Genomic DNA, 25,577 nt, shown 5'->3' on the forward strand with positions numbered 1-25,577 from the left:
CTGGGAGATTTGCAAGCCCCAAGACTGTTCTGCCATGGTGGCTGCTCTGCTTATCTGCGGATACTTCTTGTTCTAGCTCAGCCCTGAGGCAGTCTGAGTGTGGTCTGGCGGATAAGGCAGAGGATGGGACTCGAGACTCCGGTCCCAGCTCTGCCACTGACCTGTTCTGTGACCTAGGGCCATTCATTTCATCTCTCTTTTTCCCCACCTACCCTTTGTCTGTTTAAATATAAGCTCTTCAGGTCAAGGAATGTCTCCCTCTCTTTGTCCAGTATGGTGGAGCTCTGATCTCAGGTGGGTTCCCTAGGTTTTACTGCAATACGGATAAGAGCCCAGGGCATAGTTAGCAGCCCCTTGCTCTGACCATGTCTTCCATTCTGAAGGTGTTACCATGTTCCTTTCCCCTTCTCCCCTTGCCTCAGGCTGGTAGAAGGACAGAAAGGGGTGAAAGTTGAAAGCAAAGCCTTCTTCTCCAGACTGACCTTCTTCAACGTCTCCGAGCAGGATTACGGGAACTACACCTGCGTGGCCTCCAACAAGCTAGGAAATACCAACGTCAGCATCATCCTGTACGGTAAGTAGGGCCAGGTGCAGGGTGGGGAGAAGTGAGTAGGGAGAAGCCAATGCTAGGGGGAGGGGATGGAAGGATGTAAACCCTCAGGGGTTGTTTTTTCTGGGTGTTGCTAACAGACAGGACTGCCTCAGTGTGGAAACTCCATTCTGGAGAAGTGGAGATGTCATCAGATGGGATGCGTATTTCTTATCGATTGTTTCTGCTTTGGTAGGGTTCTGCAGTTGCAAGGGGCAGATCATGCATGCTCAGCTGTTATTCCCAGGTATAGTGGGACCAGGAGCAAGGTGGGCTACGCTACCAGTGTAACACCTTGCAGATGAGTGGCCTCTTCTCCGGGCAAAAGGAAATCCAGTCTCCATGCTTGTTTCACCCCAGTTTCTTCCACTCATGCCCTTCAGTTCTGACTTGTTGGAATCCATTCCCCCAGAACTTCATCCTCCATGTTTGTTCATTCCTGGGTTTCCCCAAATCCTGCTGTCCCAGTATGCCCCCAGCGCTGACCTGGGAGGGACCTCCTGCATTGGGAGAGGAAGTCTTCTCCATCTCCATGCAACCCTGGATTTGTCCACACGCTACTTTCTCCTTCCTCTCCTTGAAATCCCTTCCTTGATTTGCTCTCGTCCTTTGTCTCTTACCCTATAAACTTCTCAGAATTGACCTAAGAGCTGGCCAGCTGAGAGCTCCTAAATCAGAACAACTGTCACCCCACAAACAACCTAGGCTTGATTGAAGTTGGACATTAAGATCTGAAAGGGCTTTGTGAGAGTGAGTGAAACCTGTTTTGGCTGAAATAAACCCACCTACCTCATTGCCCCAAACACCTAATGCATGTTTCATAAGAGTTGGATGAAATTTTGATAGCCCCTCACCCGCATTATGTCCCCATGTTCATGGCACCTCAACGCTTCAAAACAGGTCCAGACTAGGGAATACAAAAAATGGCAAAATAGCCAGTTTGTGTTGTGTTTTTAGCCTGATCAGAAGGAATCAGGAAGCCTGCAAGAAAGTTTGTCCAGTTTCTCACTACCAGACTCAGGTTTGAATATGGCAAGGTCCAAGGGTGTTCTCGGCCAAGCTTTGCTTTGAAACTTGGAAGCATTGCAAAATTTGGATCCAGATCTGGTTAGGGATTCCAATCACCCCTGAAGTTTGATATTTACCGAGCTGGGACTTGGAGCCTATCTCTAGTTTTCAAGGTAATAAACTACAGGAGCACCCTTCAGGTGTGCGGCAGTCGGCCAGGTGGGGTCATGTGTCTGCAGCTTCGCACAGAGCCGTGAAAAGCTACAGTAACCGAGCCTGAATCTAGGCAGCACTTGCTTTGTTGCAAACCTGAATCTCAAGATTGTTTTGCTGAGATACATGGAATTTTCAGCCAGCCACAGCCACAAACCAGATAGACTTGGGCTGACTCCTGGATATATGCAGGAGACTTTGTGGTTTCTCATGTTTTGAACTTAAACCTTGGCCAGTTTGGCTGAGTTTCCATTTGTGTTTTTGGGTCTGTCAAATCCCAAACTCCAGGGACCCAAACCCAGATTGGATCCAGATTTGAATTTGCGCAAGTCCATGGGAGCGGGATGGACTGTATGATCCTTATGACAGAGACATAACCCAGTAAGGAAGTTCTAGTCCTGATCTGCTGTGCATGACTCCAGAGCATAAAGGACCCACACCACTCTGTCATTGTGTGTCAGCTTCCAGGTCACATTTTCTGTTACTGCAGCAGAAAAAAACAATAGAAAGATGACTTTGCCGGAGGGAGGGAGCAGGATGGGGAGTTCCGCGCCCTTATCTGGGAGACGTTTTCTCCACATGTCAGAGCTACGATTAGAGTGATGCATCCGTCTGACACCACTCACAGTCGGGGAGGACATAATTGCTCAACACATTTGTCACGCGTCTCACTGCTATGGCAGTCAGTGGTGTTGGAGCCTGTACTGCTGATCAGGAACCGAATGGGGAGCAAAGGTTTTATCACCCCCTTCCCAGATTCCCCCACCCCTAATTCCAGCCCACACCCATAGCCAGCTGTCCCTCCATTGCATTAGCAGCACCGGTATCCCCATACCATGGGCTGAACCTCATCTTATTATCCGGGCTGACCTGTGAACATCACGAACTCCGCCCCTGCTAATGATGTCATTGTCTCCTAGTAACTAGCGACTGCTAATAGCAGAGGGAGATTTTTTTAAAAAAATAAAGGGACAGAAATCCAGACAGTGTGGGAGCGGGACAAAATAGGCGGTGGAGCAGAAGGGATTTTTGGGTGGCTTCATTTCGGGGCATCTCATTTTCAGAGGGGCTGAGCACTTCCCCTTTGAAAGTCAGCTACCTCGACGTGTCTGAAGCCGAGCGTCCGCAAAACTCAAGGAATGCAAAATTAGGCGCCACTGTTGAGCCTGTGGCTCTCCTCTCCCACCTCGGCCTCAGGTTACCCATCTGTAAAATGGCTGCAGAATGTTAAGCCTGTCCTGGATGTGCAGGTGGCAGCAGCCTGCTCTGGAAAGAATGTCTCAGCTTCCCTTGTGGTTTCTGCTGGGGTTAGGGCGGCTTTATTTTTCTGTGGGGGTTTCGGAGGCGCTTCACCAAAGGAATCTGGGAGCAGGAGGTACTGGATTGCCCATTGCCTGGAAAGCCTCCCCCCCATATCCCTATTTCAGGCAAGCAATGCCCACTTTTTGTTCATTGACTCCTTTATAGCCCAAGTTTCAGCCACTTTCCACCACCATTACCTCATCCACTTGCAGATTATCCCCATTATGGGGGACCCCTGCCTCAGCTTTCCCCCAGGCCACCTTCCCCCTTAACGCCCACCCCTGGGGTCACCCTGTCCTTTGGGGAACCTTCCAGGGCCCCCTCACTTTGTGCTGGGCTGCTGAGGAACTGGTCTGAGAGCGTGAGCCAGGCCATGGCTGATTGGTTAACACTGCTGCAAACCACACTGTTATTGGCCGGGGGGAGGAGGGGGGTGGAACAATGGAATGTACTGAGTCAGCTTTTCCAGTCAATCATGAGTCAGGCCGTGCTGACGTGAACTGTGGGGTGGTTATGAGGTTGGATTTACTGGTGTTGGAAATCATGGGATGAAAAGCAAAGCGTCTTAGAGCTTTAAAACCCCTTCTGTGCTGCTCAGCTTCCTGCCCTGCAGGAGGCGTTCCTCTGAGTAACACTCAGTTCCTGTAAAAAGACACACCCTACCTGTCGAACAGGTGAGATTGTAACATACTAGGGCCCCAGTCCTGCAGGTGAGTCTGTGTAGGTGCAGGGATTGACCTGCCTGGATAAGTCGGGACCTAGAACTGTATATAACATCCCTGCAGCTACCCAGTCTTTGTCATGCTTCACCATGCACAATCTCTAGTACCTATTGTATAATACAGCCTTGCAAAATTCTGTGTGCCCAGGGGTGGGGACTTTATTTTGATGGGCGAATAACATATTGTTAGCTTTTCATTTTCATTGTGGTAACAAGGACAAGCATGGAGATTTTGTGATTGGGCCGGTACATTTCCAGAGAGGCACTTTGGTCTAGTGGACAGTGCACTGGACTGGGAGTCAGGAGACCTGGAGCTCTGCCACTGACCTACTATGTGTCCTGGGGCAAGTCTTTCCCCATGTCTGTACCTCTGGTTCTCTCTCCTGTCATTTGTCTATTTCAATGGTAAGCTCTTTGGGGAGGGGATGATCTCTCACAATGTGTTTTTACAGTGCCTGATGCAGTGGGGCCCTGGTCTTGGCTGGCGCCTTCAGGCATTCCTGTAATAATAATCTCCCTTTTGCAAGGCTGCCATGAGGTTATTTATTATTTTAAACTCATGGAAACCTCATTCCTGCAATTTCCCATGATTCATTTCGCTCACTTCAGAAAGAGTCTGCTGCGCCCCGGCCCCGCCCTCCAACCTTTTAAACCACCCCCCCCTCTTATTTACACGTCAGAGTGTTTGCAGAGTGGTATGTGAACTATAACGATTTTTTTTTTTGTCATTTTTCTCTTCCGTCGTTTCCTCCCCTGGTTTAGAAATAAGTGAGCCCACAAGCTCAACCTTGTTCCAAGGTCAGTATCGCTCTTGCTGTGTGTCACATCCGCTGTCCTTTACCTGCCTTTAATCTCTGCCTGCTCTCACATTCCCTGTTTCACTGTCTGACAACATGCATGGAGGCCAGTACCACTTCCTGGAGGGCAGCCAGAGATGATGCAGGTAGACGGGCTGTGACTGGTCACCTGGAATTTGTCTCCATAAATAGCATGGCTTGAACTCGACACGCTTGTCCTGTCGACCCAGAATTCCTTCCGGGGGTGGGGGGTGCAAAATGTGGTTCCACTTCATTTCTTCCTGGAGCTTGCGCCCAGACTCCTTGTCCTCGTGCAATCTTCTCCTTCAAAAGGTTGTAACTAGGGTCTCTTCAAGCTGGCCCCAGGGATCCAGTCCCAGTTCTTCTCCTTATTCTGAATGATGCCGTGTGAAACATCCCCCTGGATCCTAATGCAGATATTGGACCCAATCCTGCAAGGTACTGAGCTCCAGCTGCTCTCATTGAATGTGCAATGGAAGTTGAGAGCGCCTGATAGCAGAACAAACAGTCGGGCCTTTGAGAACTATAGGGGAGACATTAATGGAAACTCCTTGTCTTGAGGGGATTTGCTGTGCCCACATCTGCATTGGGGTTGTAGGCTCAAGGGGCCATTGTTCTTGCAGTCCTTCTTATGGCGCAGTGCCGCTTGGCTTCTGAACACACCGAAGGACTGTAGGGTCTTAGTCATGCTGCTCCCATGAGGATGAATGGGGATTCTGTGGCTGAGTGCTCAAACACGACACTAATTGTTGCAGAGGAGGCTGGGATGAGGGATGTGCAGCGATAAGGCATCCTGCAATTGCTGGAGACCCTGGCTCAGGAGCATTCTTAGACCTTGCTGGGAATCCAGTGCAAAGTCAGATCAATGCACCAGATCTCTGGACAGGGGAAGGCTAAAGGAGAGCTGGCTTTAGGATTCAGGGAACCTCTACTGTGGTTATTCTCAGAGGGTCCCCAACCTTTTAATCTCCCCTTTTCTCATGCAGTCTCCTCTGTTCATGGTCAGGACAGGGTGTGGAAGATTTCCTCCCTGCTCTAGAACTGGCCTCCTCCAGATCAGAAATTGCACTGGTCTTTTCCCTGCCGGCTCCGGCTGAAACAGAGCACCCAGGCAGCAACAGCCCTCTGAGTGCTGCAGTTATTTTGGGAGGGACTGAACGGAATCCCCCTTGGCTTTTTCTTTGACAGCTCCCAAATGACAGCTGCTGGCTAAGAGCATCTCACCATTAACCCTCTGAGGTAGGGCCTGAGCAGACCAGCTACACAGGGGGATACCAAGGGGCACTGTGTGGCTTGCTCTGCGGGAGAGAGACTACATGCATGATAGTTTAGTGCAGAAGGGGAAATAGCATCAGGTGGAAGTAAAAGAGGAACCAGCTGTAGGAGTGAGTATCCTCCCAGCGGGGTACATGGACAGCCTTGCCAGTCAGAGCTAAAAGAAAATATCCGTGAAGGAGTCCAGTAATTCCTGCCAGTCCTCCTACATGCCTGGCATCTTCGTTTATGATACAGTCAAGATCACGAAAGGAAGGGATGGGGAAAAAATCACCCTTACTCCATGGAGTTCTTAAAAAAATAAAAGACTCCGTAGCAATACTGGGTTGTTTATCTGCATCCCCCTTCCCCTCACAGTGTCAACAGAGACAAGGTCGCCTCGCGCCCACATGTGGACGCGTTTATTAGCTCATCCCTTCATCCTGTTTTGTTTCTCTTCCTTTTCTGTTTATCTCTTGCATGCCAACGCCCGCATCTCTCCTCTTCGTGCCTCCCTCCATTCTGCCGTGTAAGTACCCCCAGCACTAACAACTCACCTTCATTCTACTAAACTCCTTAGAGTTCTGTAAAAAAGGGAAGTTGGGAGTTGTTGGGCAGACAAAAACAATGCCTTGTCCCAGAAGCCAACCAGCTAATGCACAGAGATGTGACAGATGCATGTGCAGGCATGGCGGTAGAGTAGATACAGGCTGAGATATGGCAGATGGAGACAGGTAAAGAATTGGGATGCTTTAGATGGGTGAACACAATTGCTAATGGGTTGTGAATAGGTGTAGGTGGGTTGCGACTAGCCATATTGCTAAATGACAAGTATCAGAGGGGTAGCCATGTTAGTCAGTATACACAAAAACAACAAGGAGTCTGGGGGCACCTTAAAGACTAACAGATTTATTTGAGCATAAGCTTTCGTGGGTAAAAACCACACTTCTTCAGATGCATCTGAAGAAGTGGGGTTTGTGTTGTTTTTATTGCTAAATGAGACAGGTGTGGGCAGTCCTAGCTAGATCCCGGCTAGATGAGAGTGGAGACCTTGGGCTGAGAAAGTTCGCAGTATGGAAAAGGTTGAGAACCACTGAAAGAGATGGATGAATGAGACAGCCGTGGACACCGTGAATGGTTTGTATAAGTTGGCAGATAGGAGCAGTAGATAGATATCATAGATGTATGTGACATATATACATACTGATGCGGGGAGAGAGGCGGGATGAGGGGCGGATGATTGCAATACACAGACAGATGGATACCGGAGGTAGAAATTGTTAAGACTGTTTACAGATGACTCAGCTCTGCAGAGAGAACAGGGTTAACATCTCAAAGTCCTGGTAACTGTTTATAACCGTTTGAGCTTCTCAGAAGGTGGCTATTGCACAGAGATTGGAACCTGGTCCCTCTTGGATGGCTTGTGGGTATATTTGCCAGCCATTTGTCCTCTCCAGTGAGGTCATGAGCTCTGTGTCTCAGTGGCATGCAGAATCACTCAGCCTGCTTTTGTGACACAAAGAAAGAAGCTGGCTTAAGCTGCTGTGCCACGGGCTTTGGCAGCTTTGATCTCCAGGCGCCACAAGTCTCTGCCACATGAGCATTCCCTTTGACCACAGTAGGATTTGGAGACACGTCCCAATAAAAGGCTGTGTTGGACACTCTGGGCCAGATCCATTCCTGGAGTAACTCCACTGCCTTCAATGGAATCAAACAGGGATGAAGTTCACCCAATAGAAATAGAAATCAGCAAACCTGAGGGGGTTTAGCTCTAATCTTACCAGAGTCTGACGGCAGAGTTGACTAGACCCTTCCAGAATGATTTGTTGAATTGCTCCGAAGGCAGTAAGGTTTTATGAAGTGGATAGGATCATTGGGCCTGATTCACTGCTCAGATACCCCAGGTTGACACTGTGCTGTATCAGATCCAGTGTGTTTGCTGTGGTGAAGCTTGGGGAGTTGAAGGTGGGGTGTTCTCTGTTGCAGACGCTTGCCATGGAATTGGTTCCCCCCAGAAATACTGAGCCTGGCCACACTTAGAACTTGGGCCAGATGCACCTCTTTGCTCGGGTCTTCCTAGGAGGTCAGGCACTAGAATCTCTGATCACCCAGCCTGCTGCTTAGGAGTCATTGCCTTTCAGCTTATCCATGTTCTTGTCACAGATACGCCACTTGGGAAAGAGGGTGAGCCAGAAATCCACCTGTGCTCACTTGAAACACAACCCCCATGTGTGTTGAGACTCTGAGAGCCAGGGCACACAAGCTGATAACAGAGGGACTGCCACTCCAGGGACAGACTGGTGTTCCATTGAATCTTCTGTCCTTTCTCAGGACTGGTCTACACTGGGAACCTACGTCGGCACAGCTACGTCTCTCAGGCATGTGAAAAACCCACGCCCCTGAGAGATGTAGTTAAGCCAGTCCAACCCCCAGTTCTTTTGTTGACCTCGCTCCTGCCTCTTGGGGGAGGTGGATTACCTGTGCTGACGGGAGGCCCACTGCATAGGTGGTGTTTACACTGAAGTACTATGGAGGCAGGGCTGCAAGCAGTTTAAGTGCTGGATGCTTCAAAGGAAATCACAGTGCATCTTCCTGCAATAATATCCCCATCGGGGTGGGTGTCTCCCTGCTCCCAGCTAGCGACTGGTTTATGGCCTGAAGCATCAGGACTTACCGGGGCCGTACCCTGATATCAGTACCCTGATATATCTTCTTCAAGGTCCCTGGAGGTACTGTACAAGTAAAGGTACTTGATGGGAGATTTTCACTCTGCCATGCTCCACGCCTCCCCTTTCCATGCACACAGACCATCGGGCCGGGAGCTTGGGGGAATGCACAATAGCATCTTGGCTCTGAGCCGCTCTCTCTCACTTGGAGTGTTCTCTGAAGGACCGTTCACAGCAGCCTGAGCCACGCTGCTGCTGTCTTACCGCCTCGCTCAGTCCCCATGGAGTCTTTTATCCCCCAGGCATTAAGCTGGCTTTTGATGGTATCAGCGCTTGGTAAAAGGTCAGCTGATTAACGACTCACAGCGATCATCAAGCCAATTTAATAGCGCATATGGGACTGGAGTAAAACTTCTGACATCACAAGGGAACGATTGTGAAAAGAAGTGGTTATCAAAGACAGGCTCAGCATCCCCTGAGGATTAAGGGGAGTCACTTAGGAGCTGGACTGCCAGTTTGCAGCACTTATAGCCATAGCATGTGCCAGAAAATTTGCCGAGCTTTCTGCTATAAAGCAGCATCTTCTGGGTTTTGTGTGTGTGTGCTACCCCGAACTGCAACTCTTTCTGCATGGAATCAGCAAGATCAGCAAAAAGCTGTTGATTGCAGGAGTGGCAGGAGATCAGGAGGTTGTTTGTCCTTTTCTTCACCCTGCTAGAAAAGCAAGATCACATGATCATGTCGCTGAACATGTTGAGTTGCTTGAATGTCATGTCCATCTAGCCTTCTTCCAGGACAGGAAGGGTCATGCATGCTGGGTCCTATGGTGGCACCGTGACATAAGCATGATTCCTGTCTGCAAATGGAAAAAAAGCTGGGATTGAACAGGAATTGCAGATTAAACTAACACACTGCGGGCAGGGCGGGATTCTTCCGTAAAACCAAATGCTCTGAGGTGATGCCTCATAGCCTGGCAGAGAGCATGGCTGGGTTCCCATCACCATCTGTGAGGGCCTTTGCCTTATGGGTGATTTTTCAAAGTGTTTTATGGGTGTGCAGAACAGGGCAGGCGGTTCATTCCCCATGCTGGCCCTACATAGGTACCAGCTTTTTCTTTCCCACATCAGTGAAAAGAGAACATCTTATCTCTGGAGGCTGACCCTATGTCCTAAGAGCCCCTCTGTGAACATCAGAATGCCTGCCCCCCCAAACCCTCGACAGTCAGTGAAGCAGTTCCAGAAGGGAGGCTTCTTGGGAAATGAGGGACCTCTGTGATCCCAGGATTTTCATGTGCCACTCATCAGAGCTGCATGTGGTCCTGTTGCCCACCCCCAGACAGTAGGATCCATCAGTACTTCAAAGGCATAAAAGAAGCAAGTGACATAATTAGAAGTAGGAATGGTGATTGCTATAGCACTAATCTCTCAGTAAAACTGTCTTTTCATAGGCTCACTGTGGAAGGGACCTCAGTAGGTCATCTAGTCCAGTCCCCTGCACTGAGGCAGGACTAAGTATTTTTTAGACCATCCCTGACAGGTACTTGTCTAACCTGTTCTTAAAAAATCTCCAGTGATGGAGATTCCACAGCCTCCCTAGGTAATTTGTTCCAGTGCTTAACTACCGTTACAGTTAGGAAGTTTTTGTCATGTCTAAATCCCCCTCACTGCAATTTAAGTCTATTATTTTGTGTCCTCTCCTCACTTTTCTCTTTATAACAACTTTTTACATTCTTGAAGACAGTTATCACTTCCCTACTCAGTCTTCTCTTCTCCAGACTAAACAAACCCAGTTTTTTTCAGTCTTCCCTCCTAGGTCATGTTTTCTAGACCTTTCATCATTTTTTGCTGCTCTCCTCTGGACTTTTTTCAATTTGTCCACATCTTTGTCAAAGTTTAGTGCCTAGAATTGGACACAGTACTCCAGTGAAGGCCTGATCAGGGCTGAGCGGAGTGGAAGGATTACTTGCTTACAATGCTCTTGCTAATACATCCCAGAATGATGTTCACTTTTTTTCCAGCTGTATGACATCGGTGGCTCATATTTAATTTGTGATCCACTCTCGAATTCTTTTCGCAGTATTCCTTTCTAAGCAGTTATTTCCTGTTTTGTATTTCTGCAGTTGATTGTTCCTTTCTATTTTGCATTTGTCCTTATTGAATTCCAGCCTATTTATTTCAGACCATTCCTCCAGTTTTTCAAGATCATTTTGAATTCTAATTTTCTTCAAACCTCATTCCTAAATCTTCTGGCTTTGTGGATTTCATTCTGGAGAGGACTTGACTTCTGTGGCCTTTGGATCAGGCTCTGGAGAAGAGAATTCCCTTTATCCACTATAATGATGCCCTTTTGTCCACTTCATTCGAGGTCACCTTTTCCTTGCTTCAGCAACGGCCAAGCTAGGTTGGATCCATCTCCCTGTCCTTCCACTTGCCAGTGGACATAGAGGTTTTGAGTCCTGGTTTCAGGTTTGGTTACAAAAGACTTGCACAGCGCCCTTTGGAGAGGGATAGAATAGGGCCCATTCAAGAAAAAACTTGGTCAGCCTAACAGACTTTAAGCCCACAAAGTGATAAGCACCATTTAGAACCTGGGAAATGGTCTTTGTTTTAATTTTGTCAATGTGGCACAGTGGGTGTTTCTGAGGCACTTGATGGAGGTGGCCATCTCTCTGCAAAGAGATTTGATTTTTGAAAATAGGTATTCAATCCTTAGAAAGGTTTCAGAGTAACAGCCGTGTTAGTCTGTATTCGCAAAAAGAAAAGGAGTACTTGTGGCACCTTAGAGACTAACCAATTTATTTGATCATGCGCTTTCGTGAGCTACAGCTCACTTCATCGGATGCATACTGTGGAAACTGCAGAAGACATTATATGCACAGAGACCATAAAACAATACCTCCTCCCACCCCACTCTCCTGCTGGGAGGTATTGTTTTATGGTCTCTGTGCATATAATGTCTTCTGCAGTTTCCACAGTATGCATCCGATGAAGTGAGCTGTAGCTCACAAAAGCTCATGCTCAAATAAATTGGTTAGTCTCTAAGGTGCCACAAGTACTCCTTTTCTTTTTGCGAATCCTTAGAAGGGAATTCTAAACTAGCTTCCAAACAGAGATAGGTCTGATGATGTAGTTTAGTCAGCAGTATTTCCAGGAGTGCATGGTTCAATCCAGAACATAGATAGACCCTGTATGGTGACGCTAGGCACTGCAGGCTGTGTTTCGTTACTCTAGTGGGCCGAGAGAACTGTAGGAACTTCTCCATATCCAGTAGCCCCTGTAAACGATCAACTTCATATTTATCACAAGCTAGTCCTTTCTCTTCTCTGCCATGAGGGATATTACAGCTCCAAAGCCTCAGACTCATGGAAGTTTGGATCCAAGTCTGAACTGTGCATCTGTGCCTATCTCTATTGTGATTGTGGTTTTTTTAACCAGCATAAAAATAATTCTCGCATTACTGAGTGTTTTTTAAAAAAAATGTTTGCTGTTTAAATTGTAAGCTGTCGCAGCCTCTCCCTTACCAGGCTTTCAGGCTAATCAGTGTCACAAATGACCCAGCTTTTTCAGTAAGATGGACACCTCCAGCACTGGTTCTGAAAGGCCAATTGTAATTAAATGTTTGTCTGTCTGTCTGTGGCTGTTAAATGCATGTTTCCTGGTCTATTCATCCTAAGACATGCTCCTTACCTGTGCACTGTTGGGCTGAAACTTACCCAGGGTTGACACAGAATTTGGATTAAATATCCTGGCAGAGGGGCCACATGGCAGACAGTCCACTAGTTGGGCAAGGTTTCATTTGGAAAAAAGTGGCCACAACTTCCCTTGCACTTGGGATGGGGAAAGATTGTAAGGATCTTTCTGCAAAGCGAGCATTAGTGGTCTACCTGGGGGCAGGAGTTGTGCTGATTCAACCCATCCCCCCATCAAACTCCGCCAGCAGGTCTCTAGTCAACTGAAAGCTGTCTTCCCGGGATAGTGGTGCACCGGGCCATGTTTATGCAGAGAAGCTCCATATGCATGTCTTTCTGTGCCAGGTTTATGGGATCTGCCCTCAGGCAGCTGGGTTGAACGAAACAGGTGTTGATATACTTCATGCATTGCTTCTGTAAAATCCCACAGTGACTAGCCATGCAGGGATGAATTGGAGACACCGGGCTGAAAATGCATGGTAAAGTCTTGACCGCCCCATTTGATTAAAAACCACATGGGGCCGATCGGGAAGCCCTTAACTAGGTCAATCTCCCACTGAATGGGTGAGGGCAGCAGGAAAGAGAGGTTGACCTTGTGTTTAAGGCACTAAACTGGAACTCAAGAGACCTAGGTTCTGATGCTTGCTCTGCTGGACTCACTGTGTGACTGTGATCTGGTAACTTAAGATGATTTTTTCAAAGCTTTTTGTCCCTCTAATAAACTCTTCTTAAATAGCTCCCAATTTTTATTCACATTTATCTGTTTAATTTTTTTCCTCCCCAAAATTTTGCTCATTATTTTCTTCAGCTTTGGAAAATTGGCCCTTTTGAAGCACCAGGTATATATATTACTGTTCGGGACTGTCCACTTTTTGCCCATATTGAATATAATCAGTTCTGATCACTGATCCCTAGGCAACCACTAACTTCCAGTTCAATGATTAATTCATCTGTACCCATCATAATGAGGTCCAAAATAGAGTTACCTTGGGTTGGGTGCAATACCTTTGTGTTAGAAAATTATCATCTAGAATTTGTAGACGCTCTAATGATGCTTTATTACTGGCGGCATGAAACCAGCAGCCTATGCCTCCCCAACTGAAGTCTCCCAGAACAACACAATTTTTCTTTCCACTCTTTACAGACAGGTGGTTAAGAAGTAACTCGCCATGCTCACTGGTATGATTCAGAGGCTGGTAACATAACAGTACCCTCTCTGGGCATTGGTAGCTAGCACACTGATCCATATGCATTCAAAATCCTATGGCTCTGTGTTATCAATAGCTCTAAAACAAGTAATGATGTCTTTAATATAGAGTGCCATGCCCTCACTTCTTTTCCCACAGTCATCCACAGCTGTGCAAAGTGGGTATGAACACTCCCGGATCAGAACGGTAGTGTTTTAAAACCACTTTGCATAATTGTAAATGACTATACAAGGTGTAAGGCAGTAGAGAATTGGGCCCATAGAGAAGTAGGTTACTCTCTGAGTAGCCTTACTCACATGAATCTGATCCTTAATCATTTTGGCCATAAAATCTATTTACTGACTGCTACAAACAGGGTTAGGGATCCTGGCTTATTTTGTGGCTAATCATGAATAAATCTATTCCACCAAAAAAGAGGCAATTGTTTTTTTTTTTATTTAACATACAGTACAGGGCATCCCACTTTATTCAATCGCTAATTTGATTCGTTCTTTAATTTATCAAGACCTCTGGAACCAAATCTTTTTTATTATTATTAATAAAACCCCTAAAACCTCAATTTCCACCCTTTATTGTGATCAATGTTGATTGCTTTAGGCAGGTATTATTAGATAATTCTCTCTAGAAAGTCGCAATTAATAAGGATGGGGCAAACATTCTGCATGGGAGAGAGAAAGAAAGAGCCCAAGGGAAATCCCAAGAATAAAATAAAAGACAAGTGCAAATTCAAGGCACATTATTTAGACATTCTGGGCCAAACTCAACCCTGATGTAACTCCACTGTTGCACCGTCAGTGAATGTCTCTGTCACGTTGAAGGGCCAGAGCCTCAAATGGTGTAAATTAGTGGGTCACTCTTAAGTTTTATTACAGATCTTGCCGTATGCTTTGCCAGCTGTGATGGCCAGGTCTGTAATTAAATCAGATTCTTATTTAAGGTTAGATTTTGCAACCATGAGTCACACTGCTGAGAACTGGCATGAGTCGTCTCATTAAAGTCAATGGGCCAACGCTTAATTTAAAGGATAGGAATGGGCTTGATTGAAATCAGAGGTGGGAGCTAAGGCTGGCAGTTTCTGAAGTGGCCACTGCTTTTTGGGCACCTCTGATTTCGGGTGCCCTGTTTCAGATTTTCCAAATGGCTGAGCACCCCACGTCTCCAGATGAAATCAATGGGTGCTCAGGACCGCTGAAAAATTAGTGCCTCAGCAGCACCCAGAATCAGTGACTCCTTTGGCAAAAGTTGGCCTGAATATCTAACTTAAGGGCCAGATCCGGCCAGATCTGGATTTACACCAGCTGAGGATCTGGCCCTAGATGTTGTTTTAAGAGTAAATGATAATAATACTTTGCATTTGCAGTGCTTTGCGTATGTAAAACGGCCTATAAATATTAACTAAATGAATTCCCCCCCATGAGTGAGGTATTTACCAATCCTACTTTATAGATGAGGAAACTGAGGCAGAGAGGTGCTGTGCCTTGCATAAGGGATGGTAGCATCTTGAGTCAGTGGCCAAGCTGGGTTGAGATCTCGGGACATGCTGACTCCAACCGCTAGGCTCATTTCTCCTAATCGCAATTGCCCCTTCCCTCCCAATAGTTGACTGGTAATCCCAGATGTTATTGTGTGCTGGTAACACCATCAGAGGAAAGGCCTGTACATGCAGAAATGTGAAGTTCCTTGTGCTGCAGGTTGCTCTTTGCACTCTGCCTGTCCGATTCTGAGCCTCATCGTTGTCCCTTGCACATGGAGAAGAAGGCTGGCAGCAGGCTGTGGAGGACTCACTCAATGCAATCCCAGCTCAGACCATTCAGAACTCATTTTTGTCCGAGCCAAGATAAACCCTACACCGCCACCTTTGGCTTCTCTCCGTTGTTCTTCAATTCCGCAAGGTTTAGTGTGGGATCAAGGTACTGCCTTAGCGTTTCTAGGCGGATTATGAAGGCCACTTTGCTGGTCTTCTCTGCATTCTCAACAGGAGCCTAACACTGCAATACAATCCTTCCCACCAATCGCCTGCACCTACGTCAACTGAAACTAGTAAGACCCAGCATTAGTGAGGATAATGCTGTGTCCTGGGCCTTCAGTTAGCACACAGGGACTCATCACTGCAGTAAAGAACAGGCAGGTTTCTTGGATACAGTCGGCATGGCTGGCCGTCTGCCTGAAATCCCCCGAAGTGTCCTCCTCCTGCAAGCACTGATCTTGTTTACGACATGGGATGGGGCTGTCTCCTTCCCAGGATTGCTAGCCAGAACAGGGAAGGCAGGACATTGATACTAGCCTTTGGAGATGGGCTTGACCCAAATCCCCTGTGCTTTAGGCGAGTTCGGATCCTGATCCAGTCTTTGCAAACGACCCCACCTGTAATGGGACAAATAATCCACCCTCTGAGCTTAGAGAATATTAGGGAAATAACCCTAAACTCTCGGTCAGAACTCTGTGGCTGGTTCTCCCCTGCCTTGTAGCCATCAATTCACCCTTGTGCAAAAGGAACATCTAATGCTACCAGATCTGTGGGGTTGTGCTTTGCACTCCCTTTGCACAGGGATAGATGACGACACAAGGTGCAAGCCAGTGGGGAAATCAGGCCCGGCAAGACTCAGACCTATCTCGAATAATACTAGTAACAGCCACCTCGACGTTAGTGGGGGAGTCAGACGCTGTCCAGGCTGCTCAGTAGGGGGAAGAATCAGCTGAACTGTCTTTAAACATCGTTTTCCGTTCACCTTAACCATGACTTGTTCTTTAATTTTTAGAAGAGACAACTACAGCCCTGACACCCTGGAAAGGTCAGTACATGTGCTCCCCAAACGGTGAATGCTCCCCCAAACTCTGGTTTCCCTGCTGCCGCCAGCCCCTCTGCTTCTGCTGCCCCTTGTTTTCCCGTGGCTGCACTAAAACCAAGGGATCGGCTGAGCGGAAGTCACGATCTCTTGTCCCGCAAACCACCGAGAGCACCAATGCAACTAACTTCCTCGTTGCACCCCTGCTTTGTGGGGACTGCTGCAGCTCACCCATTAATGCTTGCAGGGTTCTAATTCAGTAGCATTAGAATTAGGAGCAAGAAATGCACCTGTGATGAGGTGTAGCCATCCTTGTGTCCGGAATCCTGCAGCCTGTCCTTTCTTGTAGCCTAACATGCTATAGAGACCTTCTTTACACAGCCTTTTCCTCTGGATGCTGTGCAGCTCCCTGCCTAGCTCTCCCTACCTTGCTCTCGCTCTCTTTCTGTCCCCTTTTGCTGTGGCAAATATCAGGAGTATTTTCTGGTCTGATTCACTGGGTTTCAGAGAAAATTTGTCTCATTCGAGGTCCTTATTCCTCCCAGATGTTTTCAGCGGATAATTGATGCTTGTAACATTTCTGTAGGACACTACAGGGTTTGATAATTGGCCTCTTTGGACTGTCACATGTTTCTCTAATGAGCTGGAAGTAATGAATGCATGAGACCTGGAGAGCAGTCACAGCCTGGCCTCCTTATCAGCTGCACTGCTCCGGACACAGGAGTGCCAGCAAGGGCTCCATTATTATCCACCCACAGCGCTTGGCTCCCTCCAGAGCTTGATCCGAAATTTCATCAGGTTCAGCCCAGGTTTCAGGCACCTGATGCTTTCAGCTCTCCAGGATGCTGGGTCCAACTTTGTTATGATAACCCCAGTTGACCCTCCGGTGCTGGCCAACATGGCTTTTCTTTTGAGTGGAGTGGACAACAGGTAAAAGAAGTGAAGTCTGTTTAGCCACAGAAAAAAGAGCATGTTAAAAAAAAAAAAAAGACAGGAATAGCTACACCTTTCTCTGGCGCCAGAGGGCGTCAAGACAAATGCACACCAGCAGCCAGAAACGTTCAGCATCCAATGTGCACCCAGCATGCTCAGCTCTTCAGAAAAGCTGACCACTTATTTTGGTGCCTAAAGAGGGCGAAGGCAAGTTCTTTTGAAAACCTGGTCAGAAATATCCCAATGGGAGCTGCTGGGACATTGTGGGGAAATCCGGCCCCAGTCATGGGTGCTGAGTAGGATTGGTTGAAAATTTTCTGTTAAAACTGTTTTCCTACGGAAAATTGGGGTTTTGACTAAACGGAACTTTTTTTTTCTTGGGAAGTGTCTGCTTTTGTGGAAAATTTCAATTTATCACTGAAAAACAAAATGCCTGAACATGGAAATGTTTTCATTTGGAAATGCTGCTTCTGTGGTGCCTTAGGGGAGTTAGAGTCTAGTTGACTCATGTCCCCATTCTTCCCTTTGAGCTAGACTTCCTGTCCAGACTGCATCTCCCATGGCTGGGGACTCCCATAATTCACAGCTTGTGATGCATCCCGGCGGATGTAGTCTGACCAGGGAGCCTGGTCTATTGAGGGAAATGGGAACAAGGCACACTAACTACAACTTCCATGAGGCACTTCAGCAGCATGGAAGTTTAAAGACTGCTAGTGAATAGCAGTGTCAAGTCTGCATTGAGTCCTGTCCACTCTTGGTTCCATCTGGGGGGAGATATAAACCCTTTATGCTTTACTAGCATGTCTTCTTTTGCATGAGATGTGGAACAGAACTCCTGACTACTTCTTAAAAGTCGCATGACTGTTTCACGAGCATAGGGATTTTAATTATGTTATACAGGAGGTCAGAGTAGATGGGCACAGTGGGCCCTGCTGGCCTTGGAATCTATGAACTGTGGTTTCCCGTTCCAGTTCCCCTGTTTACCTATCATTCTTGCTGCCATTTCAATTGAATGGGAGAATTCTTCATTTCCTGTATCAGGTAGCTGTGCAAAGTTGCTGTGAACTTTTGAAAGGTTGTTTAAGGGAGATGGATGCTTTGCAGTGATGGGGAAGAGATCCCTGTCTATATAAAGTTTGGAGTAGTTTGGAAAGTTTGCCAAGCACTTTTCACTCATTGGCTGGAAGGTGTTGTATAAACATCAGCCATTGGGCCAATTTTAGTTACTCGGTGAGGAAGCTTTGAGTTCCTTCTCCCCCTCTAGTCTGACTGGGCTATGCAATCATCTTCTCTTGCACAGCAGATACTCTGCCATTCCTCCTCCCAGCTAGTGTTGTAAAGTGGGTATGGCTGGGGGAACGGAGCCTGGCTGGGAAAAAGGCAGTGTGACCCAGACATCTCTGCTCTCCAAGCAATCGTCAGTTGCTGGTATAGCCTCTTAGGCCCATAAGCAACTGGTGCCAGTGAGAGCAGCCCCAAAATCAGAGGAGCCTAAATGTGATTTAAAGGCAACTGTGCATCCCCACTCCACAGCAGTTACTCCAATAACAGCTGAGGATCTGTCCCATTAACTTTCTCAGGTTCAGTAGGACTTCCTGCTCCTGCTACTGTCAGGAAATCTTCCCCATCAGTCATCTCATTAGGAAACATTTTCATCTTGATTTTGGGATCTTTTCAGTGTATTCAGCTGCCTTGTCATTTCTTTATGTTTTAAACAGCACAATTATTATTATTATGATGGTAGAGCCTAGGACTTTAGGAGAATTGGGGAGATAACGGCATGAAACTAATTAGTTATCGAGTTAAAATCTGTCCTCACTTCCATCCCTTCTAACTTCATCAAGTGCAGAATTCGTCCCTTCACTTAAGAGTTTGCAGCTTTTAATTTGTGTCTTTCTTTTAGTTATCGTTATTATTGTCTGAGCTGAACAAATAGTGACTCCCAAGAACGGCAAACTTTACAGACATTAACTAACCCTCGCAACACCCCAAGGTGGTAGGGAAGTATTGCTATCCCATTTATACAGACGGGAAAACTGAGGAAGGGATCACAGGCTGAGTTTTCAAAAGTGGCCATTGATTTTGGAATCAGTGGTCTCCTTTGAACCTTTTGGACTGTGTGACTGGCACAAGGCCATGGAGGGGAAGAATCAGCTTCAGAGCTCAGGTTTGAATGCAAGAATCCTTGGTGTCTAGTCCCATGTCCAATCCACAAGGCCAGTCCCATCTCTGAGGCTTCCATTGCATGTATGTTAACTTGTTTGGTAGAACTCAGCTGGAAGAATGTGGCTCATGGTTTTACACTATGGAAGAGTGGCCTCTGAGAGAGGAACAGAATAATATATCCCTCGCAGCCATGTTCCTCCATCCCTTTCCTCTCATTTGGGGTTCTCTGGTTCATTGGGCAAAGGGGGAAATTATCAATAAGCAAGAAACTTGGAGCCCAGGAGATCTTGTTAATCATAAAGATGGACAAAAATTATTGTTGGTTTTTTGGCAGAACACATCTTCTAACAACAGGTCAGGTCTTATCTCCATGAAAACTTCCATAGTGCCATGGGGAAGTGAGACAAGTAAAACAGGAATGTATAGGAGTGACAAGGCAACAGAACCTGGGGCTAAAACAGGGACCTCTGGGGATTGTTTGGGGTATGGGCCTTTATGTCTTCTCTGCTTAATCATCATGTCCCTTTGCCTGCTTCAAAAATCACTCTGCTACTATTGAAAATCTGGACATAGAATAGCTGCTTTTATATTCTTGTTGCATTTCATGTGCACTTCCCTACCAACTGTGGAAGACACACCACAGAGGCCCAAGGACACTAAATAAGTGCTCACACGATTAACTTTGCCAACAAACAGGAAAGGAGGTGGAAAGAAACAAGATTACATGAGCCCAGCAAGTGGCATCTTTTCCTCTTTTTGCCACATCGTGTCCAACCTCTGAGTGCTCAGCTCAGTTCTGCACGAAGTTCTCAGCTGGATGTAATTTTTCTCCAGCAAAAAAAGAGAGAGAAATCAGCCTCAAAGATTGGTGGCTTGAATCAGAGTTCATTCTTGACATTTTGCCTGTTATAAAATCCATGTGAAGGGCACACCTGCAAGCACATTTTCCCAGTTGTACGTGTGAAAGACACGCCCGCACACAGCTGCTTCTCCAGGTTTGCAGGACACGTCTAGGAACACACCTGCCTTCCCACCTCCAAATCTGACACAGGGCTCATGGTCCTTTGGGTACCAACATATTCATATACCACCCAACTCCCATCCATAAGTCAACACACACAGTTGGCTCCTGGAGTTTTGTTGAAGTCAAGCACAAGCCATGGGATGTTCGCAGAAGTGAGCCCTTAATTGGATTTGTGAAAGACAGAAATGCCCAGACCATCTACCTTAATGGTTGTCAGTTTTGTGCCACAGATGATGTTCGTCTACTAAAACGTGTAGTTAGGATGAGCTATCCCCCATCAGCCTTCCTTTTGCATAGGAGAGATTAAAAATAAATAAATAAAATAAGTGGGTTGCCATGAGTACTAGGAACGCTTGTGATGTGCTGTGGTGTAAATGAGACCAACAGGCTGAAACTAAGAAAGAGGAAATTGAGACTGAACATCAGAAGTTCCTTACCAGTAGGATGCATTAGGCTGTGGAATAGCTTCTTCATGGGAAGGGCTAGAAGCACCATGGTTTGAGGTTTCTAGAACTGGAGTGGAGAAGGCAGGTAAAAAAATGTGTTGTAGGTAGAAACCTGCATTGTCCTTCAGGAGATGGAGTGGAGGATCCAGCAGGGTTTCCATCTTAGAGGTCTTGGGCAAAGATTTTTCAGAAGAGACTATAGATTTTGGGTGCTCAACCTGAAACACTTGAAAGGTCCCTGAAAGAGGGTACTTAGCACTTTCTTTCCGGCCTCAATGGGTGTGTCTACACTGCAACTAGACACCTGTGGCTGACCTGTACTGGTTAACTCCGACTGGAGCTAAGGGCTGCATAGGTGTTTGAGCTCAGGCTGCATCCCAAACTCTGGGACCCTCCCACTTTGCAGGGTCCTAGAGCCTGGGCGCCAGCCCAAGCCTGAACATCTACATGACAATTCAACCACCCCACAGGCCCGAATCAGCTGGCACGGGCCAGCCGTGGGTTTTTAATTGCAGACTAGACATACCCTTTAAGTCATTTCAGGGTGGGCATCCAAAGACTGACATGCCCCAGATTACTTTTGCAGACATTGCCCTATGTTTCTATGAATTAACCAGGGCTAATTTGTTTATTTCTTGACTCTTCTGACTAACACCTTCGGATTTTTCCCTCCTCCTTTGCAGGCCCCGGAGCAGTGCATGATGGGAACAATGGCACGTCAAGAAGAGCTGGCTGCATTGGGCTGCTTCCCCTCCTGCTGTTGCATCTGCTCCTCAAGTTTTGACCCAAGTGCAGATTCTGCGGAGTAGCGACAACCACAGCAACAAGAAGAAGAAAAAGTATAACATTTAAAAAAGAAAAATAAGCGTTATAATAAAGAGAAAATCTGAGGGGGAGAGAGAGGGGGGAAAAAAGGGAATTTTGAAAAAAAAAAATCCAGTTTTTTCTCACTGAAGTTTTGACACAGCTGAATCTTTTTCTTTCTTTCTCTGTTTTCCTTTGCTTTCTGCAACGGACAAGTGTGCCGGTACCAAGGACCAACCAGTACATTTGGCTGAACGGCCCCCCCACCACATCCCCCATTCCAAGGCAGCTGGCTCGGTTATTTCTTTCTGCTCAACTCTCCCACACGGATGATTACGGAGTCGGCCGCTCCAGCACATGCATATACAGACGCACAAGCCCTTTTCTTTTTTTTTGAGATTTTCCCTCCCTTTCATGGACTGTGCTGCCATTCGTGTTAGTATGAAACAAACAAGCAAAAATTGACGCCGCCAAGACACATGAAAAGGAACAAAGCAAACCGGTTGTTAAACATTTCTTCATTCTGCTACACACGGACATCATGGAGAATGAGGGATCTGATTCATTCTTAATTTTATTAATTATATTTTCTGATATGAGCCTAGAACTGTTAGTTCATAAAAAACAACAAAACAAAACAAAAACAAAGAAAAAGAGAAGTATATTAATGAAGCATTAAAAACAAAACAAGCAAATAGTGTTCTTCTTAACTAGGTGTGCAAGAGGTGGAATCTCATCTTGTCTTAGGGGTTTTGCAAAATTGATGTGAAGAGTCAACAAGTCCTGGGGGGGGGGGGAGTGGTTTTACAAAAAATTCCTCCACCAGCGTTATTGAAATGTCATCCATCTCTCTGGTGTTTAACGCAGAAGATACTATGCTGTCTACATACTGTTTTGGAAACGGAAAAGGTGTGCTCACTGTAGGTTGAGTTGGATGGATATGCTTATTCTTTTTATGGGATATATACATATATATATATACACATATATATATTATTTTTTTGTTAGCGTTCTAGCCACATTATTTCTCAGCAGGGTCCTTCTTCTGCCATTCCTGCATGCTGTATATGGACTTAGCTGTGTATTGGTCTTCTTCTAAGAGATGATAGAGTCTATTGATGATTGTGTAATCAATTCCTGCCTATTATTTTGTCCCCTCCTTCCCTTGGGTTATTTACATGTTGGAGACACTTATTAAAAAACAACAACCAACCAACCAAACATAAAAGGAAAAGTGAAAGCTGCAGCGTCTCTTTGCAGGTTTGGCTATTCCAAGAGGAAACCGTGTATAACAAGAAGTATTCGTCATTCCTTCTTTTCTACACAGCCTGGGACGTTAACACAACAACACCGCAAACTAAAAAAGTCAACAGAAAAGAAACAAAAACCCGTCACCCACCTTTGATTTGGCCATTGGCTGGTTGTATGACACGTGTGTGGCTATGGGAGAAATTAACTTGCTTTATTATTTCGTTTCCTTCTTGGTGGACAAAACTGAAGAAACGAGCTTCACATCGAGGTTCTGGGATAGCCCTATGGCCGGAGGCCCTCCGGTGTCCTTGACTTGTTTGGGAGGGACGAGAGGGGGAGGTTGTGTCTGACTATACATTAAAAAAATGTTCCGTGTTGCCGTTCAGCCTGGTTGTAGTACCTCATTGTGAAGCTTGGAGAATTGGTCATATCGGGGGGGGGGGGGAAATCTGTGCTTGTATAATGTTTTCTTGTTTAATTCTTCAGTAAACGCCTGCTCTCCCCTGCAGGGGAGAAGTGAGTTTGAGAACAACGGCCCAGATCCTCAAAGGTATTTAGGCTCCTAATTCCCAATGGGTGTTAGGTGCCTAAAAAACCTTTGAGGATCTGGGCCGTCTAGCTCTGGAGTCCTGTGTGAGTCTGACGGAGGAGATGCAGTCTCTGAGGAGGAAGGGTGGCAGACAGATGACACAGGTCCTCATCCCTGCCTGATGGCTATTACATGCTTGTATGAATGCCTCACCGCTATGGATAATGTCCAGATGCAGCTGACATTTGGGGTGGGGTGGGGGAATAAGGAGGAGAGAGGTAATGCTAAATAACAATAATTAACAACAACATGGCCAGCACTGCAGCATGGAATGAAGGAGGGAGAGCGAAAATCCCCTGATCCCGCTCAGTCCATCATAATAGGCTTTGAGTCTCAAAGCCCGCTGACGTCAGCTGAAAGACTCCCATTGACTTTACTGGCTTTGGATCAGTGAGTCTGGGGGTCTCTTGGAATAGACTGTTGGGGGCTGAGCCTGGGGACTGCTAGCAACTCTCACTTTCTACTCCCTCAGCATTTTGCAGGATCGGGCCTTTCATCGAATAGAGCAGGCTGCTCATGTCAGCCCCAGAAAGTTAAAGACAATACTGCAGAACCCTAAAATGGACTCTACTTTCAAAAGGTCCTGACCTACTGGGGAATGTCCTCCAGATTCCAATGCCCGTTAGTCATACTCTGTTGTCTTTTATTTTCAGGGGCTTCCTTGGTCTCTCTCTTCTTTAACAGCAGAATTACGGTTCAGCCTTAGGGCTGGATTCTGATCTCGTGTTCAGCTGTGCAAACCCACTGAAGCCAATGGAGCTGTGCCCAGATATGCCACCAAAGAATTTGACAGCGGGGATATGCCAAGTTTTCACTAGAGTAACTGAGAACAGGATCTGGCCCTCAGCAATTAAATGGCTGCTTTTTTTTTTACGGCCAGTGATCAAATTATCCTGTAATAGCTTCCTGAAGGGATCGGCATTGATCAAAAGAAAGGGTGGAAGCTGTCTTCCTGTTAGCACAAGTGACTGAGCTCCTGAGGTGCTGATCGAATTAGATGGAGGGTCAAATTAACCAAGGGTTGAAGTAAGTGAAAGCAGCGGTTGAATCTAGGGGGATAAAATAGTGAACTGCACCATTCCATCCCCTGAGGAGAAAGATAAATACATTAGCATCTCTGTTTTGGTGAAACGTGAGTGGTCTGATGTCTGAGCTGTCCCACAAGGAGTAGTTAACCAGAGAGTGCTAATCCCAGAGGACATGCATATTCTTCCTGGTGCCTGGCCAGAGAAGGACACAGAAATAAAGCTGTGATGGTACACAAAACACAGGAGGAGAGAAATGGAGAAGGAGAATGTGATGGAAAAGGTGGGGATGGGGTTCATTTTAAATTGATGAGTGGATGCCAGAAGCAAAGCGGAATAAAATATTAATGATTAAAGGCTTTTTCTAAATGTGTAAGTAACAAAGCATTTGTTTCAACGGTCAGTTCTCTTCCCGCAGGGGCTTGGATTGGAGCCTCAACAGTCTAGGTGACAGGTTCAAACCCAGCATGCAGTCTGTGGAGAGTGAAAGCCCTTGGTCACGGGGAGGTGGTACAGACACCTGTCCCCATCACAGAAACCCCCAGCACCATTTGGTGCTTGTCAAGTGGTAATCTCCGCAGAGAAGCCAGAGTCTCAAGGGGACACAGAGAATGAACTCTCTGCTTTATCCCCAGACATGGTCTCTCACCAGGGCGTGACTGGAGCCTGTTCATGGAGCACTGCTGGGAAGCTGGCATCACTGATTTCTGTGCTCTGTGCATTCTTAAGGAAAATCAAAGGATATTAGCAAAAATATCCCGCCAAGTGTCTCTCTGTCAAGATCTTTTTTTTTCTAACCCTATTTCTGTAGGGATTCTCCCTGACTTTTCTGAGCCTTGTCTGTCATAGTTCTCTGTCCCTGGAAGCGAGCTGCAGCCGGGCTACTCCCTGCACCATGTAGCTGTGGGACTCAGGGACATTGGGTCGGTGTGGGAAGGGCGCACCTTACAAAGCTGGCTAACGGCTAGATCTCCAAATGTGATTGTCACCAGGGAATCCTCATCAAGCAGATGCATTTCTAGTGGGGTCCCGCAGGGATCAGTTCTTGGCCCTATGCTATTTAACATCTTTATCGAGGATCTGGAA

General features: G+C 46.6%; 1 protein-coding gene across 11 annotated transcripts in view; it reads left to right on the forward strand.

Moving 5' to 3' along the window:
• NTM (neurotrimin) overlaps window positions 1–23,262 on the forward strand; it is a 680,436-nt gene extending 657,174 nt beyond the window's left edge. For 5 of the 11 annotated variants that reach the window (XM_084612039.1, XM_084612042.1, XM_084612038.1 and 2 more), the window contains 5 exons: window positions 423–574; window positions 4,596–4,631; window positions 16,227–16,259; window positions 21,506–21,661; window positions 21,843–23,262. In XM_084612039.1, the coding sequence (XP_084468165.1) occupies window positions 423–574; window positions 4,596–4,631; window positions 16,227–16,259; window positions 21,506–21,606 (322 nt within the window). In that variant the 3' untranslated portion in view covers window positions 21,607–21,661; window positions 21,843–23,262. The remainder of the gene's footprint in view (window positions 1–422; window positions 575–4,595; window positions 4,632–16,226; window positions 16,260–21,505; window positions 21,662–21,842) is intronic. The other 6 variants (XM_084612043.1, XM_084612040.1, XM_084612044.1 and 3 more) reach the window with 3 other exon arrangements.
• Window positions 23,263–25,577: the final 2,315 nt, after the last annotated feature.

Source organism: Lepidochelys olivacea, assembly GCF_965140295.1.
Source record: "Lepidochelys olivacea isolate rLepOli2 genome assembly, chromosome: 22".
NCBI lineage: Eukaryota > Metazoa > Chordata > Testudines > Cheloniidae > Lepidochelys > Lepidochelys olivacea.